This window comes from Otolemur garnettii, unplaced genomic scaffold, assembly GCF_000181295.1.
Source record: "Otolemur garnettii isolate 467f Iridium unplaced genomic scaffold, OtoGar3 scaffold00018, whole genome shotgun sequence".
NCBI classification, from domain to species: Eukaryota; Metazoa; Chordata; class Mammalia; order Primates; family Galagidae; genus Otolemur; species Otolemur garnettii.
Window position 1 is genome coordinate 23,367,803 of NW_003852413.1, and position 15,544 is coordinate 23,383,346.

General features: G+C 37.4%; 1 protein-coding gene across 2 annotated transcripts; it reads left to right on the plus strand.

Moving 5' to 3' along the window:
• Positions 1-4,157: 4,157 nt before the first annotated feature.
• On the plus strand, positions 4,158-12,691 carry KRT222 (keratin 222). 2 transcript variants are annotated; one of them, XM_012802990.2, is made up of 6 exons: positions 4,158-4,326; positions 7,461-7,589; positions 8,313-8,533; positions 10,917-10,993; positions 11,182-11,317; positions 11,734-12,100. In XM_012802990.2, the coding sequence occupies exons 1-6, from the start codon at positions 4,231-4,233 to the stop codon at positions 11,960-11,962; spliced, it is 888 nt and encodes a 295-aa protein (XP_012658444.1). In that variant the 5' UTR covers positions 4,158-4,230; the 3' UTR covers positions 11,963-12,100. The 2 variants fall into 2 exon arrangements, with proteins under 2 accessions (XP_012658444.1, XP_012658445.1); XM_012802991.2 differs by having other exon boundaries at positions 4,170-4,408; positions 11,734-12,691.
• Positions 12,692-15,544: the final 2,853 nt, after the last annotated feature.

A 15,544-nucleotide genomic window follows, 5' to 3' on the forward strand; every position in this document is an offset into this window, starting at 1 on the left:
TCCCTCCGGCTTCTGTGAAAAAGTAGGAGCCTAACTTCTGCTGGTTTCTTGCTTCCAGTTACAAAACCACCTCCTGCCATAAAGATAAGAGAAGTACTCAATACTAATAAGAGAACAATAGACAAACAATTACAGGAGGTAAAAAACAATTAAATTCAAGTTGGAGGAGAAGCAGGAAGAGGGCTTGTTAAACTCTTACCTAATGAGCACAACGAAAGGGTACACAGCACACCCCCAGGGTGAAGGGCTCAACTACAACTTGAACTTTGCCCAACAAATACAAACAATGTAACCTAATCATTTCTACCCTCATATTAATCTGGAATAAATAAGAAAAAAGATAAGAGGAGTTTGTTTTTCCTCTGGATAAGCCAATTAGCTAACCCGGATGATCACCAGGTAAAATTAAGATGAGCTATGTGACAATGGTGCTGTCAAGTACTTTAACTTTTTTTTTTTTTTTTGTCTTGGGAAAAAAAAAACGTATGTGAAAGATTGTATCTACTTGGCTATATAAAAGGATAAGATTTCCTCTGTCTTTGCAATAGGGGGTTGACTGTGATGCATATCACACTCTGACTTACTGCTTATTCAATAATAAAAGTGATTTCTTTCTGTCCTACCTTTGTGGATAGGATTTCTGGGTTCAGGGAAGATTTTTGTTTTTAATTATATTTCCCCAACAAAGTGAATGGGACAGGTGGAAATAATAAGGACTGTCTTAGTCAGCACAGATGTGGACAGATGACATCAAGGACAACATGACCTCCTAGCCACAATTACAAAGTTCCCTAAAACTCAGTTGCAACACTTGGAGAAAAGGTGGGAGCCCCAGATGATGAGATTTAATGCACACCCTCTAGAGAATGGGAGCTGCAGCAAAATATCTGTCTGATATTTTGAGCCTGTGGACTCAGAATTATACCAAGTGCAGCATTAACTACTTGACAATATTTAACTCGAAGAATCTTACTCAGCTCCTCTTACTAACAACCCATTTCTTCTGGCTGAAGAATGAGAGAGAGATGAGCAGGAGGAAATTTACATTTAAAACAGTAGCTCTCAAACTTTGCAGAATATTAGACTTACCTAGGGAGTTTTTAAAAATTCTGATGCCCAGGCCAGATTAAATCAAAATCTCTGGAAGGAAGACACAGTTGTCACCATCTTTTAAAGTTCCCTTCGGCAAGCACCTGTGGCTCAAAGGAGTAGGGTGCCGGCCCCATATGCCGGAGCTGGTGGGTTCAAACCCAGCCCCTGCCAAAAGAAAAACATTATAAAGTTCCCCAAGTGATTTTAATATGCAGACCCATGGATCGACACCTCATGGACGTCCCTAAAACCAAGGTCCTCAACCACAACATCAGCAGTTAGTAGGCACTTGTTCCTATTAATAAAGTTCAACATTTTCAAATTATTTTCTTTTCTGTATAACGAGAGTGGATTTATGATAAACCCTATAAGAATAACACCCTGGCTTGTGCCTTCTGTTAAGATTTCTGAAGCATAAGAGAATAGGTTGTAACTACTTGTTTACACCAAGTTGCACAGACCCCATAGTTTTATAAATGCCAAAGCCTTTAATGACCTATTGTTATTGGCTTTTTAACAAAGTGTTTCTGAAAAGTAAAGGAGCAATATTCTTTTCCTTGAAAAATGAAATTTAAGATCTCGAAATAGTTAAGTTCATTACTCACATGCTTGTAAACCCTCCCCCCCAATAAATCTGACACTATATCCTTTAATCTAGTATGCATGTAAAGTGTCCAGGTATGGAACTGTCACCTGACTGAGCCCAAGTTTTAAAGCAGCACTGTCTGATCCAATAGCCACTAGCCACATAGCCGCTGAACGAATGCCTAAATGCAGATTGTCCAAATTGAGACTGGCTTTAAGTATAAAGGACACTTGGGATTTCAAAGACAGTCACAAAACTAAAGAATGTAAAATATCTCATTAATATTTTATATTGATTGCCGTATTTTGGATATATCAAATTGAATGAAATATAATATTAAAATTAATTATACCTGGTTTTGCTTATAGCTTTAGATATGGCTACTAGAAAGTTTAAAATTATTGTACACTTGTGGTTTTGCGTTTGTGGTTCACATTACATTTTTGTTGGATAGCACTGCATTAGGATGCATTTAAAAAAAATACCTAAGAGGTCTGTTTAAAATGCAGATTGCCAGGAATGAATGGCCCTCCAGGGAATCTAGTTCAGTTGTTCTTTCTGTTTTAGGCAGACATTGTTAGCAGGGATTACCTAAAGTAGCAGGGAGCATTGAATTTATTCCTTCCTGAATTTAATTCACTGCTTTCTTCCTTCTCCTCCACCACAATGCCGAATTCTTTTCATATTTTTCAGTCTCCATTACCATGAAAGAGAATCAGTTTGGCCTAGATAGTCTTCTGGGTCCCTCTTCAGTCAGAGCTTTTTGTGTCATGCTACCTCATAGGTCTCTGACCAATCTACAGATTGTCAAGCTGTGACTGGTGGGGAGGGTCTAGGAGGGGGGAAGGGGTGGGTCAGATTAAACAGAGCACAGGAGTGACCTGGAATGTCTCCTCTCAGCAGGGGCTGTGGGAGGGCCAGCTTCGTTTGGAGAGGACTGTGGGATTACCTGGCACAGACTGGCACAGAAATGAGTGAATTCAGCAATAAAAGAGCAAGATTCATTTATAAAGGCCCTGTGAGGGCTGGAGCCAAGGTCTGATTATCTCTGGAACTGTGCTCCAGATATAATTGAGCCAAGCCACTCTACCAATAGCAATGATGATAGAGCCACTCAAAAAAATTTTTTTTCTTTTTGAGACAGAGTCTCACTATGTCGCCCTCGGTAGAGTGCTGTAGCGTCACAGCTCACAGCAACCTCCAACTCCTGGGCTTAAGCAATTCTCTTGCCTCAGCCTCCCAAGTAGCTGAGACTACAGGTGCCAGCCACAATGCCTGGCTATTTTGTTGTTGTTGTTGTTGTTGCAGTTGTCACTGTTGTTCAGCAGGTCTGGCCCAGGTTCCAACCTACCTGCCTCAGTGTATGTGGCCAGTGCCCTAACCACTGAGCTATGGGCGCCGAGCCCACTCTCAAAAACATTTTAGTCATATGGGATAACCAGCTGGCCAGACTGAACAAGGAATTTGGGTGGGGACAGAGAGAGTGCAGAGGCAGATGGGGCAAAATGTGGAATACAGGCAAGTAATCAAAGCCCCAGTCTCAATGATGTCATGCCATTACTGTATGACCTTGACCTTAGGCAAGATGCCTTAACCCCTCCAGCCTTCCTTTTCTCATGTTCACAGGTCACAAATGTCAGGGACTGTGAAGCTTCATTGGATGAAGCTGCTTTTTTTAAGTTACAAGAGTCACACGTGTTGTATTCCCAGGAGTTGTCATTAACTAGACCTTCTCTAGTGAAGGAGAAGGCCCACAGTAATTCTTACCTCAACGAGTACACCTGGCAGCCACAGGGATCAAACGCTGTTATTTCTTCAACCTTGTTAAAACACTAGAAATGTTCTCTTGCCGCTCTCATACTCTATTAAATTAGCACTTATCTCTAGCTACAGTTTCCTCTGTGACACGCCTTCAGGAATTCACCTCCATACATCGCACACGTCAGGCCAGGATCCTCCAGGACCTGCACCGTGCACATTTCCAAGAAATAAGGAGCATTTCCATCCGTCCTGTGATCAATGACAATTGCCACCTTAATCTGATGGTAGCTTTTTCTAATAACCGTCAGAATATTTAAGATTTACAACATATTCTAATGACCCGGCACAGCACTTCTGTTTACAGATTCCAATCAGTAAGGAAAAACTGTCAAAGCACATTTTAACTATGGTGTATGGGAACCCGATTTATTTCCCTACGATATCTTAGGAAAACCAAACATAAGATTCTCTATAGGATGCCCCATTTCCTTTCCGTATCAATGAACTCTTTCTCCCCCATAGTGCTCATTTTTACCATGAGGAATGTTTTTATTTTCCTTTCCTTCCTGGAGAGTATGACATTTCCACCGACCACAACAGGAGCCAAGGGTTTACCATATATTTGCATAATTGATTAGAAAGACAGGAATTTCCTGGGCCTCTGAAAAAGGAGCTCTGCATCTTTAAGGCTCCGCGGGGCTCTCTGCTCTCCGCGCAGACAGAGCAGCCTCTGCCGCAGCGACTCTCCCATCGATAAGGTTCAGTTAGCCAAGGTGGAGGATGGGAAAAGAATGGAACTGTCCCAGCTCCTCAATGAGATCAGGGCAAACTATGAAAAGCTCCTCACCAGAAATCAGATAGAGACGGTGCTCTCAACGAGGATCCAGGTAATGATTTCATACAGGCAGGCACCTTCCAGAATAAGGAGACAATCCATGTCTACCCAATTCCTGCCCCGGCCTCTCTGAGGTACAGTATTTCCTTTTCAATGCAGCATATTTGGGGAAGGAATTCAGGTTCTACGGCAATGTAACTGGGACGACAGGGGGGAAATACTGCGATTATATTGTTAAATTACCACTAAATAAATGTTGATTGATGCATTTAATTTGTATGTGAATTATGAGGCTCCTATCATTAATAAAACATGAGGTCAACATACAAGGAAATGATGCACTCTAACCTCTGCTAGACATTCTTCAGGAAGGAAGCATTTCAAATACCCTTCAAAGCTGTGAAGGAGTTATTTATAGAGTTAATCTAAATAACAGCTTTAAAATGAAAAGCTTTCGAGTAAGACTTCATTGTTGTGGACACTTTCTGAGAATAAAACTTAAGTGAAATATTTCTAAAAGGGTTCTAGCACCGTTTTAATGAGTCCAGTTTTATGTCAGATGGTTATAAATAGAAATTATCTGAGTACGTGAACGTGGCATTCAGAAACAATGATATAAATTATGACAATCAAAATCCCCCCAATTGATAATGATTCTCCATTTAGATTATGGATTTTTACTTTTGCACTGTAAGATGAGAAATGTTTATCTCTAATTCAAAGCTTGCAATATTTGAATATTAAAAAAAGAGAAAGAGAGCCAACTTAGGTAAGGGCTAAATCCTAATTTCGTATCAATGTAAACTGGCCATCATTTCCAGCAATTAATTAATACCTCGAGTCTTTAAACAAATTTGCAAACAAATATCTTAGAAACAAAGATTCAGAAATTTTGAGATCTTTTTTTGAGTTTATCTATCATATCTGTGTTCAAATTCTATTCTAAGTACCCAACACAGCAAAAGTTTATTTTGGAAGATCACCAAAAGAGAAGAACTATTACTAGGAAACCACAGACCTTTGTTCCATTAGCAACTCATTTTCAGTAACATTAATTTTACATGGGGCAATATTTTCAGCCTTCATGAAAACTAGCCAGTATCCTAGATTAAGCAAAGTCACTCCGACATTTGAGTGTTGGAATAGTCCACTCATCTTTTATAAAGATAAGAAGAAAATTAATAGACAACAATTTCTGGAAATTATACGCTAAATAAAGCTTTGTTTTGCAACAGGAGAAATATAAGTCACAGTGCTGAAATGAGTAAATTCAAATGAAAAAGCAAGCCTACAGTTGTATCTAAAGTGTTTTTTAACATATCACTACCTAAGAAGATTTTTTCCCAACTATTTCAGAAAGTTGAATTATTTAAATTCAAAGACTGATTATTTAAATATTACAAAATAAAGAAACATAAGCTGTTTCAATTACCAATTGCTGTATAACAAACCACCCAAAACTTGGTGGATTAAAATGACCTTTGTATTCTCTCTCAGGATTCTGCCAGTGACTAGGCTCCATGGGAGAGATCCCCACATCATGTTAGTTGGGACTGCAATCATCCTGGGGCATGACTGGGCTGGAATATCCAGGGTGGCTCACTTAGATGTCTGGCACCTTTGAGTGCTGGGACCAGGCTGGCTCACTGGGGACAACTGGGCCTTTTTCTCTCACTCCATGTAGCCTCAGGTTCTCCCTCCATCCAGCCTTTCTACATAATCTCTCCACTAGGATATCAAACTTCTTACATTTGTCCCAGGGCTCCCCAAAGCATAGAAGTATCAGGGCTGTGTAGGGCTTAGGCCTAGCACTGGCACATCACTTCTGCCACAGAAAGACACTGCCCAGAAAGACGCTGCCACAGAAAGACACTGCCCAGATTCAGTGTGGAAGGGGACCACTCTAGGACTTGAATTTTGGGATATGGTGTTCATTGGAAATTACCTTGGAAATTTAGCTACTATATGAGCTTAGCCTCCAGTTCCATCCCTGGAATCGGCAAGACCAGTAGATACCAGCATTTGTATGTTTTCGTATTGCCAAAATTTTTTACCTACTCCTTTGTAGTTCTGCTGGTATGTTTTGCTTGCTGTTTGAATTTGCCAAGTCAACTCTAAGAACACATGATCAACAAACAAAAAGTAACATACAAATTCTGTTGCTTAATACCATCTCCTAAACTTTATTCATAAGATTTTCATTTACTCTGATGTTTCCCTTGAAAAAAATCTGTTGTGGGGGGGGGAGGTGCCTGTGGCTCAAAGGAGTAGAGCGCTGGCCCCATATGCCAGAGGTGACAGGTTCAAACCCAGCCCTGGCCAAAAACTGCAAAAAAAAAAAAAAAAAACTATTGTACAAATTAAATTTTTAAATTTTAAATTATATTTTTATGAGAACATAGAAAAGTTAATTTTTGTTTCAAAATACTACATCTGGTTGTATATCTTACTCCTACTGTTGTTGGAGGCAAATGTTGAAAATTCTGTCGACAGATACTTTTAATTCCAACGTTAATACTCCACTTGCTTTTCAATATGAGGGCATTTAGAAACAATCTTTAAAGATGCCATTTTTGTTATTACCCCCAGATGCCCCAAATTAACATGCCTTCCAAAAATATCATTTGAAAAAGCTAAATCAACACTGGATTTTCTTAATACAGAAGTTTTTTTGAACCTGAAAACCTGCGATAATTAAGTTATAGATAATTAATAGATGAAACAACAACTTTAGCGTAGCAATAGGCTCGATCAGTTTTGGTTGTATAGCTGTTTATCTGTTTCTATAAAGCAGCCTACCAGAAAATGTGAGGGAAAATAGCAGCTAATTTTCAATCTTCTGTAATGATCCATAAATACTGGAAAATTAAGAATCTGAGGTCACAAAGGTAGGTCCTGAAAACTGTTCCTTTTCATTAAAATAGTTGTGCTTTTCTGCATAGCCCCGGGTATCACAGTGGGAAGGGATTTTGGAAATCGTTTTATGTCAGAGAAAACTGGGGCTGAGAATGCCACTGACTTGCCACATGCTTAATTAGTAACTAGGTACACACACTTGTGTTCTAACAACTTAAAGAAAAAATAATTTGATTCCTATATAATGTTTCTATAAATGCTTTTAAGCATCTTATTTTCAAAAACGCTCTTTGTTTTTGTTTGTTGTGGTTGTTGTTGGCTTTCTTGTAGCTAGAAGAAGACATAAGCAAAAAAATGGACAAGGATGAAGAGGCTTTAAAGGCGGCTCAAGCAGAACTCAAGGAAGCCCGGCGCCAGTGGCACCACCTGCAAGTGGAAATTGAATCTCTCCATGCTGTGGTAAGAAGGATCTCAAAGGTGACTGTCCCATTGAGTCCCAAGATGTTACTCAATTAAGGGAGGGAGGTGACTATCATCTATTACTTTGCAGTGAGGAACTGTAAAGCAGGGCTACTGAATTCTATCCCTGAGCCTAGTTCAATTACATATCCACCTCCCTCCAACACAGCAGGGACTGTAATCAACTCACCTGAAGTTTAGTTCATACCTATAAAAATGAAATAATATTGGCTTGTCATCCAAGAGCTCTCTAGGTGATGAAATGGGAGGGAGGATGGAGGATCGGTCACTATCCAAACCTTCACAATGTGGACTCTTTTATCCATGCCATTGAGACGTCTAAGGGAAAAATATTTAAGCCTTTTCCTAAAATGCCTTTTACGAGCAGTCTGCTCTGGCTTTGATGTTCAATATACCATGTTTTTATTATTGTAAAAGTAAAACAACTCAAAGTGATAATAAGTTAACCACACTGCAGAGGATTTGGCTGGGCACAGGATTTCTAGGAACTATAGTAAGCTCTCTCTAGTAATGTATATAAAATATAATTTTTTTTAAAATGGGGTTGCACACAGAGTTGTCAGGAAATATGTTCTGTGTAAGCGAGATAGAACGATCGCAACCTTTTTAAAGAAAGAACGCAAAGAATGAAGACATGGCGGATCAGGTTTCAGAAACACATTTTGTGTTATCGATTGACTGATGAAGATCTCTCTGAAACAGGAAAGGGGCCTGGAAAACTCCCTCCACGCCAGTGAGCAGCATTACCAGACGCAGCTGCAGGATCTGGAGGCCGTGATCGAAGGACTGGAAAAGGAGCTGCAGGAAGTGAGGCGCGGCATCGAAAAGCAGCTTCAAGAGCATGAGATGCTTCTCAACACCAAGATGAGGCTGGAACAAGAAATAGCAACTTACCGCCGCCTCTTAGAAAAGGAAGAAATCAGGTACCTAATTCCATATCGTTCATGACCGGGGCCAAAATGACTTATGTCACTGTGTATGTAGTCAGAGGAGTTAAATCTAAAGAAACCATCACCCCCAGGGTGTACTCAGGGAACTCACACAGTGAAATAGGATGAGTATGGGCTGCAAAGTATATGCGGAAGAACCGTTCCCACACTCTAACACTAGGACCCAAATTGCCAGCGTCAGCTATTACAACAAAGTCAGCTAGAATGAAATCTAATTCTGAGTCGCTCTAAATAGGACCTCGCTTCACTTTTTCACTTCCCTTGCCATTCATCTCTTTTAGGATCAGCCTGTGCCTTCTATGGGCCACTCACAAAGAAAGGTTGGGAAATTCACATATTACCGCCACACCCTCCCCCCGCCAGCCTTCACCCCCACACATCAAACACCAAAATAATAATGCGATTATATTGCAATCTGGAGAGCAATATTGCTCTGAGTCGTGATGATAAGACTTCAAGATGTCCTGATAAGAAATGGTGTCAAAAGAGGAATTCTTACTAATGCACACATCATAACCTACAATCATGTATAAGGTTATGTAGCTCTGAGCCTGACAAAACCTCCAACTCTTCAGGTTCTCATAAGAAAAAACTTTTTTTTTTTAGACAGAACCTCAAGCTGTCACCCTGGGTAGAGTGCTGTGGCATCATAGCTCACAGCAACCTCCAACTCCTGGGCTTAAGAGATTCTCTTGCCTCAGCCTCTGAAGTAGCTGGGACTACAGGTGCCCACCACAACTCCCGGCTACCTTTTGATTGTAGTTGTCGTTGTTTGGCAGGCCTGGGCTGGATTCAAACCCACCAGCTCTGGTACATGTGGCTGGCACCTTAGCCACTTGAGCTACGGGCTCTGAGCCAAGAAGAAACTTTTATTCTTGCTTATTTTGGAATTATGAGTCCTCTACAAAACTAGATAAAACAACTTTAGCCTATAATAAATCTTGATATTAACTAAATTTTGAATAGCATAAATTGAATTAAAAATATACCACTTACTAGCTCAGGGACTCTGTGTGATTTACTTAGCCTCTCTGTGTCTCAGTTTTCTCATCTCTACAATGGGAATAGTAACATTACCTACCTCATAGCATAGCTATGACGATTAAATGAGTTAATGTTGGCAGCACCTGTGCTCCATGGGTAGGGCGCTGGCCATGTACACTGAGGCTGGCAAGTTTGAGCCCAGCCCAGGCCAGCTAAAATCAACAATGATAGCTGCAACAAAAATATAGCCTGGAGTTGTGGCAGGTGCCTTTGGACCCAGCTACTTGGGAGACCGAGGCAAGAGACTCGCTTAGGCCCAAGAGTTTGAGGTTGCTATGGGCTGTGACACCATGGCACTCTACAGAGGGTGGCATAGTAACACTCTGTCTCAAAAAATAAATAAATAAATAAATCAGTTAATGTTTATAAAAGTGCTTAAATCAACACTTGGCTCATTGTAAGTGCCATGTCAATGCATACACACACACGGGGCGTCAAAAAGATGTATATACATTTTGTGAAAGAAAAAACTATATTAAATATGTAATACTCAAGTCACATTTGACTTTGACTTCTGCAATTACAAGAGGTACTCAGTATGACTTGTATTCATCTTTTGTTATTGTTATATGTCGAGTATTGCAATTTTAATACAGTTTTTTCCTTTCTTAGAATGTATATACATTTTTGGGCACCCTCTGTGTATGTATATATATTTTATATATATTGTTATATACATGCACATATAACATATCTGTGTATGTGTAACTTTACATGTATAAAAAAATGGTTGTAAATTTAAATTCCTTTTCATTCAAGATGCTGATAATATTCCTATAACTTTTTAAAAATTTATTATGCTATTTATTGTGCTATTTATTATGCTATGTCAAGATATACGAGAAAATTTCAAGAAAATTTTCATGGCCTGAAAGTACTCGCATACATACTTTCCCCAGTTTAAGAAGTAAAATGTTTCCAAAAAGGAATAAAATGTTTCCAATGTTGTTGAAGTTCCTGGACACCTAAACCATTCCCTAATGTCCTTCTCCCTTCACCTAATCTGGCTTCAGAATTTAGTACTTATTAGTCTCGTACATTCCTTTAGAGTAGTATGTATGTATCCCTAAACAAAGTATAAAATTGTTTTGCACATTATTTTAACTTTTATAAAAGTAGCTATAACTTTTTGTGTTCTGTTAGGCTTAGGGGGATTCATCCATAAAGATACAGTGTAGCCTTAGTTCTTTTTCTGTCACTGCTAAATAGAATTTTCATTGTATACGAGTATACAATACAGTTTATCCATTCTCCTGTTTGTTTCAATCATTTGCTGATACAGTGTTGCTCTTACAATTCTTTCCCATTTCAGATATTATGGTTGTATCCAAGGTGGGAAAAAAGACCAAAAACCTACTACAAGTAGAGTTGGTTTTGTTTTACCATCAGGTACGTTTCTGATATAAATAAGCTAACTTGAAAAGTGAAGTGTCATTTACAGGGATTACTGTATAAGGAAATTAAACATTCCGAAGTAGCAAAAAGCAAGCGATAGGAATAAAAGTTTGATGTATAATTTGATTATGAGCGGTATTTCAACATTGTGATTTAATATATCATAAACAACATTTTCACAGCCATCATAAATGAAATTTCTTTTTCGACGAAAGTCCCACAAAAATATGAGAATGAAAAAGTGGAAACAGTGACCAAGCAGGCAATATTAAATGGAAATATTGTGAAGGAGAGCACTGAAGCTCATGGCACTATTCAGTAAGTAAAGTAACTTTGACTGAGAAATAATAATTAACAAATATAAAGAAATTCACTTTAGTTAAGTAATCCCAGTAATCAATCTTCTTTGAATGTTTTCAAACATAGTTTTAATATGCTGTGACTTTTAATCTGACATAAATACACATATAAAAACAGATGGAAGAGTATTTGATCCTTAATTCACCATTTTTCCCTAAAAATACAAGCAAAATATGACAATTCCTACAGAGAAATTCCATAGAATTCCTTAGAAATCATACTCAAATGATTTTTAAAGTGTATGTGTATATATTATAAATTCTATAAACGATAAATTATACAAATTTCTTGATTGTTTTCATATAGAATACACATCACATATTTCTAATATACTCGTACTTCTTCATATTAAAAGGTTTATTTTATCATTGCAGGACAGAGAAAGTGGATGAAGTTATTAAAGAATGGGAAGGTTCCTTCTTTAAAGATAACCCTCGATTAAGGAAAAAATCCGTTTCTCTTCGATTTGATCTTCATTTAGCAGCCACTGATGAAGGGTGTTTACAGACTAAGCAGGATAATCTACCAGATATAGAAGTCAGGTTAATCATGAGAAGATCGTGCAGTATCCCCTCTATCAAACCTCCATCAGCAGCTAATTAATCCAAAGATAGTATTTGACCTGATTTGAAAATAACATTAGGATGAACCAAGGTGGGCTGTGCTGACCCCCTCTGTCCCAAATGTAAGTTATTGAGTACATATGAAACATGTTATGATCAGTGTGTGGTTCCTTTCAGATAAAAAAGAAAGGACAAAATTTCTCTGAATCCAGTTGTGGATGTATATTTTTTTGGAGAAAGGAAAGCTTAAAAATAAAATAAGAAATTCAGTACAGTTTCAATTTTATCTATTCTCCAAATAGCCTTCTTTTTCCCTGGAAGTTTTACCAGGGACTGTAAGCATTAACCTGGTTTGTCAAGTCTTCATAATTTTACCGGACAGCTGAATACTCCAAGGAAAAAAATTGTTTGCTTGGATATGACTGTACTATGGTAAGAGTCACACTGAGTTATCCACTATTATCCCATGACTAGTTAAATATAAAAAGTTCATTCTACTTAAAAAAGAAAGTAATTATAAGCAAGTTTTTAAAGGGGAACTGTGCACCTCCCCAGGGTTTCTCCTTTGGAGACAATCATTTGTACACTTAGAAAAATAAGTTATTTTCCATGGAGCAATTCTGAACAACCTATAGGACATGTTCCAAGACTAATTTGATGATTAAATTAAATTAATCTATATAACATCTGAAAGGTTTTTGTAATTGGTATCTGATTTCCGGAAGAGTTACTTTACTCAAAGAACTTTAAAAGTTGTGTTTCCCCCTCCCCCCCAACCCCCGCAAAGAATTCAGAGAGCCAGCTGTGCAAACAAAAAATGAAAAGCAACTTGGAAAAGTAGTCACTCTAGTTATTAGAACAGTTACCCAGCATCTCATCATCCCAACTTTTTCATCTGCAAAGTTAAATGTGATTACAGTCCTCTGTTATGAGCCTTAGATAAGATACTAAGATATATGAAGTATATGAAATATTTCTTGCAATCATTTATGTGAACTAAGATAACAGTGTTGTTATCTAAGCTAAGAATATTGGCAGGGTTTGTTTTTTAAAGTTCAAACTGTAATAAATATGAATAGAAAATATATTTGTGAACAAGTGAAGGATTGTTTTGCAAAGTTTTTTAAACCACCTGATTTGTTTAAGACAGGCATATTTATTTTAAGACCTTAAATAATAAATACCTGTCTGAAGACACTAGAATTTATAGGCTATTAAATTCTTTTCTAAGCAGAAAAAAATGGTTGAGTATAACTCAACCAGACTTTTTTCCAGCTAAAGTATCATCTAAGGGCTACAGCTATGTTAGCATTTTAGTACAGCCGTTAAAATTAATATCTATCTCTCTCAGAGGTAATGATAGAGCAACCAGAAAAAAATGTATGTTTTAACCAGGAGAAAAGTATGTTAAATAATCTTTAACATAACACAGGGATATAAATTTTTAAATTTTTTTCAATTACTTCAGATTCCTTTTAGTCTGGTTTATTCTATTTAGTGAAAAGGGATGACCTTTGTTTTGCCAAGGATATAACAGCCTGTTATGTGCTTATTCTTACATAAGCATCTGACACAAAAAACATCCTATACATAAAAATGTTTCATTCAATATTGGTAAATGCTACTAACTTTACTAAAGCTTTACAAGTGCAAGTATATAAGCTATTGTACTAAAGTTACTGTACTAAGCAACAGTGATCATAATGAATATGTCAAGCATAATCTATTGCAATGTTAAAAACTTAGTTCTAGGCATTATGAATGTAACTGCTTATTAAAGTAATTCCACTATGCATCTATTGTGTGTATAACATGTACATTTCAAAATACAGTACTTGAATTTATAATGAAGTTTTGTTTGCTCTGGAGCATTTTAAATTGGGATATGAATTTACAAAGTAAAGGGTACCATGACAATAAAAAATAAAAGAAAAACATTAACTCTAAAGCTGCATTGTATTATATTCAAGTTTGGTACAGTTCTTTTAGTTCAAAGATATCTCTGCATGGTTAAGCAAAAGAATTAATTGCGCCAAGAAAGTTGGCTCATTTAGAGACAAAAACTGCAATCACCGTAGACAAATAATGCCCTTTAACTTGTTTTACAAAAGACAAATTAAGAATAGTATGTTTTATTCTAATTTTTTAAAACACAAAATAATCCACCCAGGCACTGTGACTCATGCCTGTAAACCTAGCACTCTGGGAGGCCACGGCCGGTGGATTGCCAGAGCTCAGGAGTTAGAAACTAGCCTGAGCAAGAGTGAGACCAGGCTGTGGTGGATGCCTGTAGTCCCAGCTACTAGGGAGGCTGAGGCAAGATCACTAGAGCTCAAAAGTTTGAGGTTGCTGTGAACTATGACACCATAGCACTCTACCAAGGGCAAAAAAGTAAAACTCTGTCTCAAAAAAAAAAAATAAGAATAATAAATAAAATAGTCACATAATCCCATAATTCTGAGAAAAGTATAACAGTGGCCATTATTTGGAAAGTACTGACTCAGCTCTAGGCACTGTGCCCCGCAGACTCATACATAATCCCTAATCCTTACAATAATCCTCCAAAATTAAAAATGTTATTCTTGTTTTATAGATGAAAAGAAATTAATATTCTTCAATATCTCTGAAATATTTCAAATGCATGCTTCTATAACAAAATACATCCACAAAGAATAATTCCAATTATTGACAATTATAGGATTTTACTCCTGGCTGTCACTAATTAACCATGTAACCAGGCAGGATCACTTTAGGTCCCCTAGGCCTCCCTTAAAAACAAAGGAAAAGGTGATGCTTGATAATAATTCCTACCTGGCCTACTTCACAGCTCTTTGAAATAATATACCCTGCACATGTTAAAATATGTAGTAAAGCACGGCTCAGATACTACATATACAGTAGTATATGGATGAAAATTGTCTTTGGGAATGGAGAATTTGTTAGGAAAATTATAGCCGACGATGATTAAGTAATAGTTCAAAACATAACAGGTAGACATACAATTTTTGACCCTTCATTGCTTCCAGAAAAAAAAGAAAATCCTTTCCCAATGAATACCCAAAAAAACCAACCGTTTTTAAACTACAAAAATGTTCTCTAAAAATGATAATTATTATTTCATGCCACTACCTTTGGGGACAATTTGTTAGGCACTACTATACGATTAACGTGGCACATAAGCAATTTTATTATGATTTGTTAGAGACTTTTAGATTGCCAAAATTCAGTTTGCCCTTCAGTTCATTTTCTTAATGCATGTTTTTAAAAATTAAAAAGTAAAATCTCTTAGGTAAAACAGTGCTAAATTAACTTGAAGTTTCCAATTATTTTGATTTTTTTTAATTAGAATAAAACACTATTCTTACCTTGTCCTTTGTAAAACAAGTTAGAAGCTGTTATTTATCTACTTTGATTGCTGTTTTCTTCTCTAAATGAGCCAACTTTCTTTCTTTATAGTACATGTGTTACTGGAAGAAGAGGGTACAGCCACCTGTCACTGTCCAGCCAATATGCAGAGACAGGGTTTAGGTCCAAGCAAGCTTTATTGTCAGAAGGCCAGTGATTCTGGCCTTCTGGAGAGCAGTGAGAGTAGCCTCTCAATTCTGTTCTGCCTCAGTTACAA

Coding starts and splice junctions, on each gene's coding strand:
- KRT222 (XM_012802990.2), top strand. CDS start 4,231: ATGGAACTGTCCCAGCTCCTCAATGAGATCAGGGCAAACTATGAAAAG. Junction 7,590..8,312: donor TTGAATCTCTCCATGCTGTG/GTAAGAAGGATC, acceptor TCTCTGAAACAG/GAAAGGGGCCTGGAAAACTC. Junction 10,994..11,181: donor TGGTTTTGTTTTACCATCAG/GTACGTTTCTGA, acceptor ACATTTTCACAG/CCATCATAAATGAAATTTCT.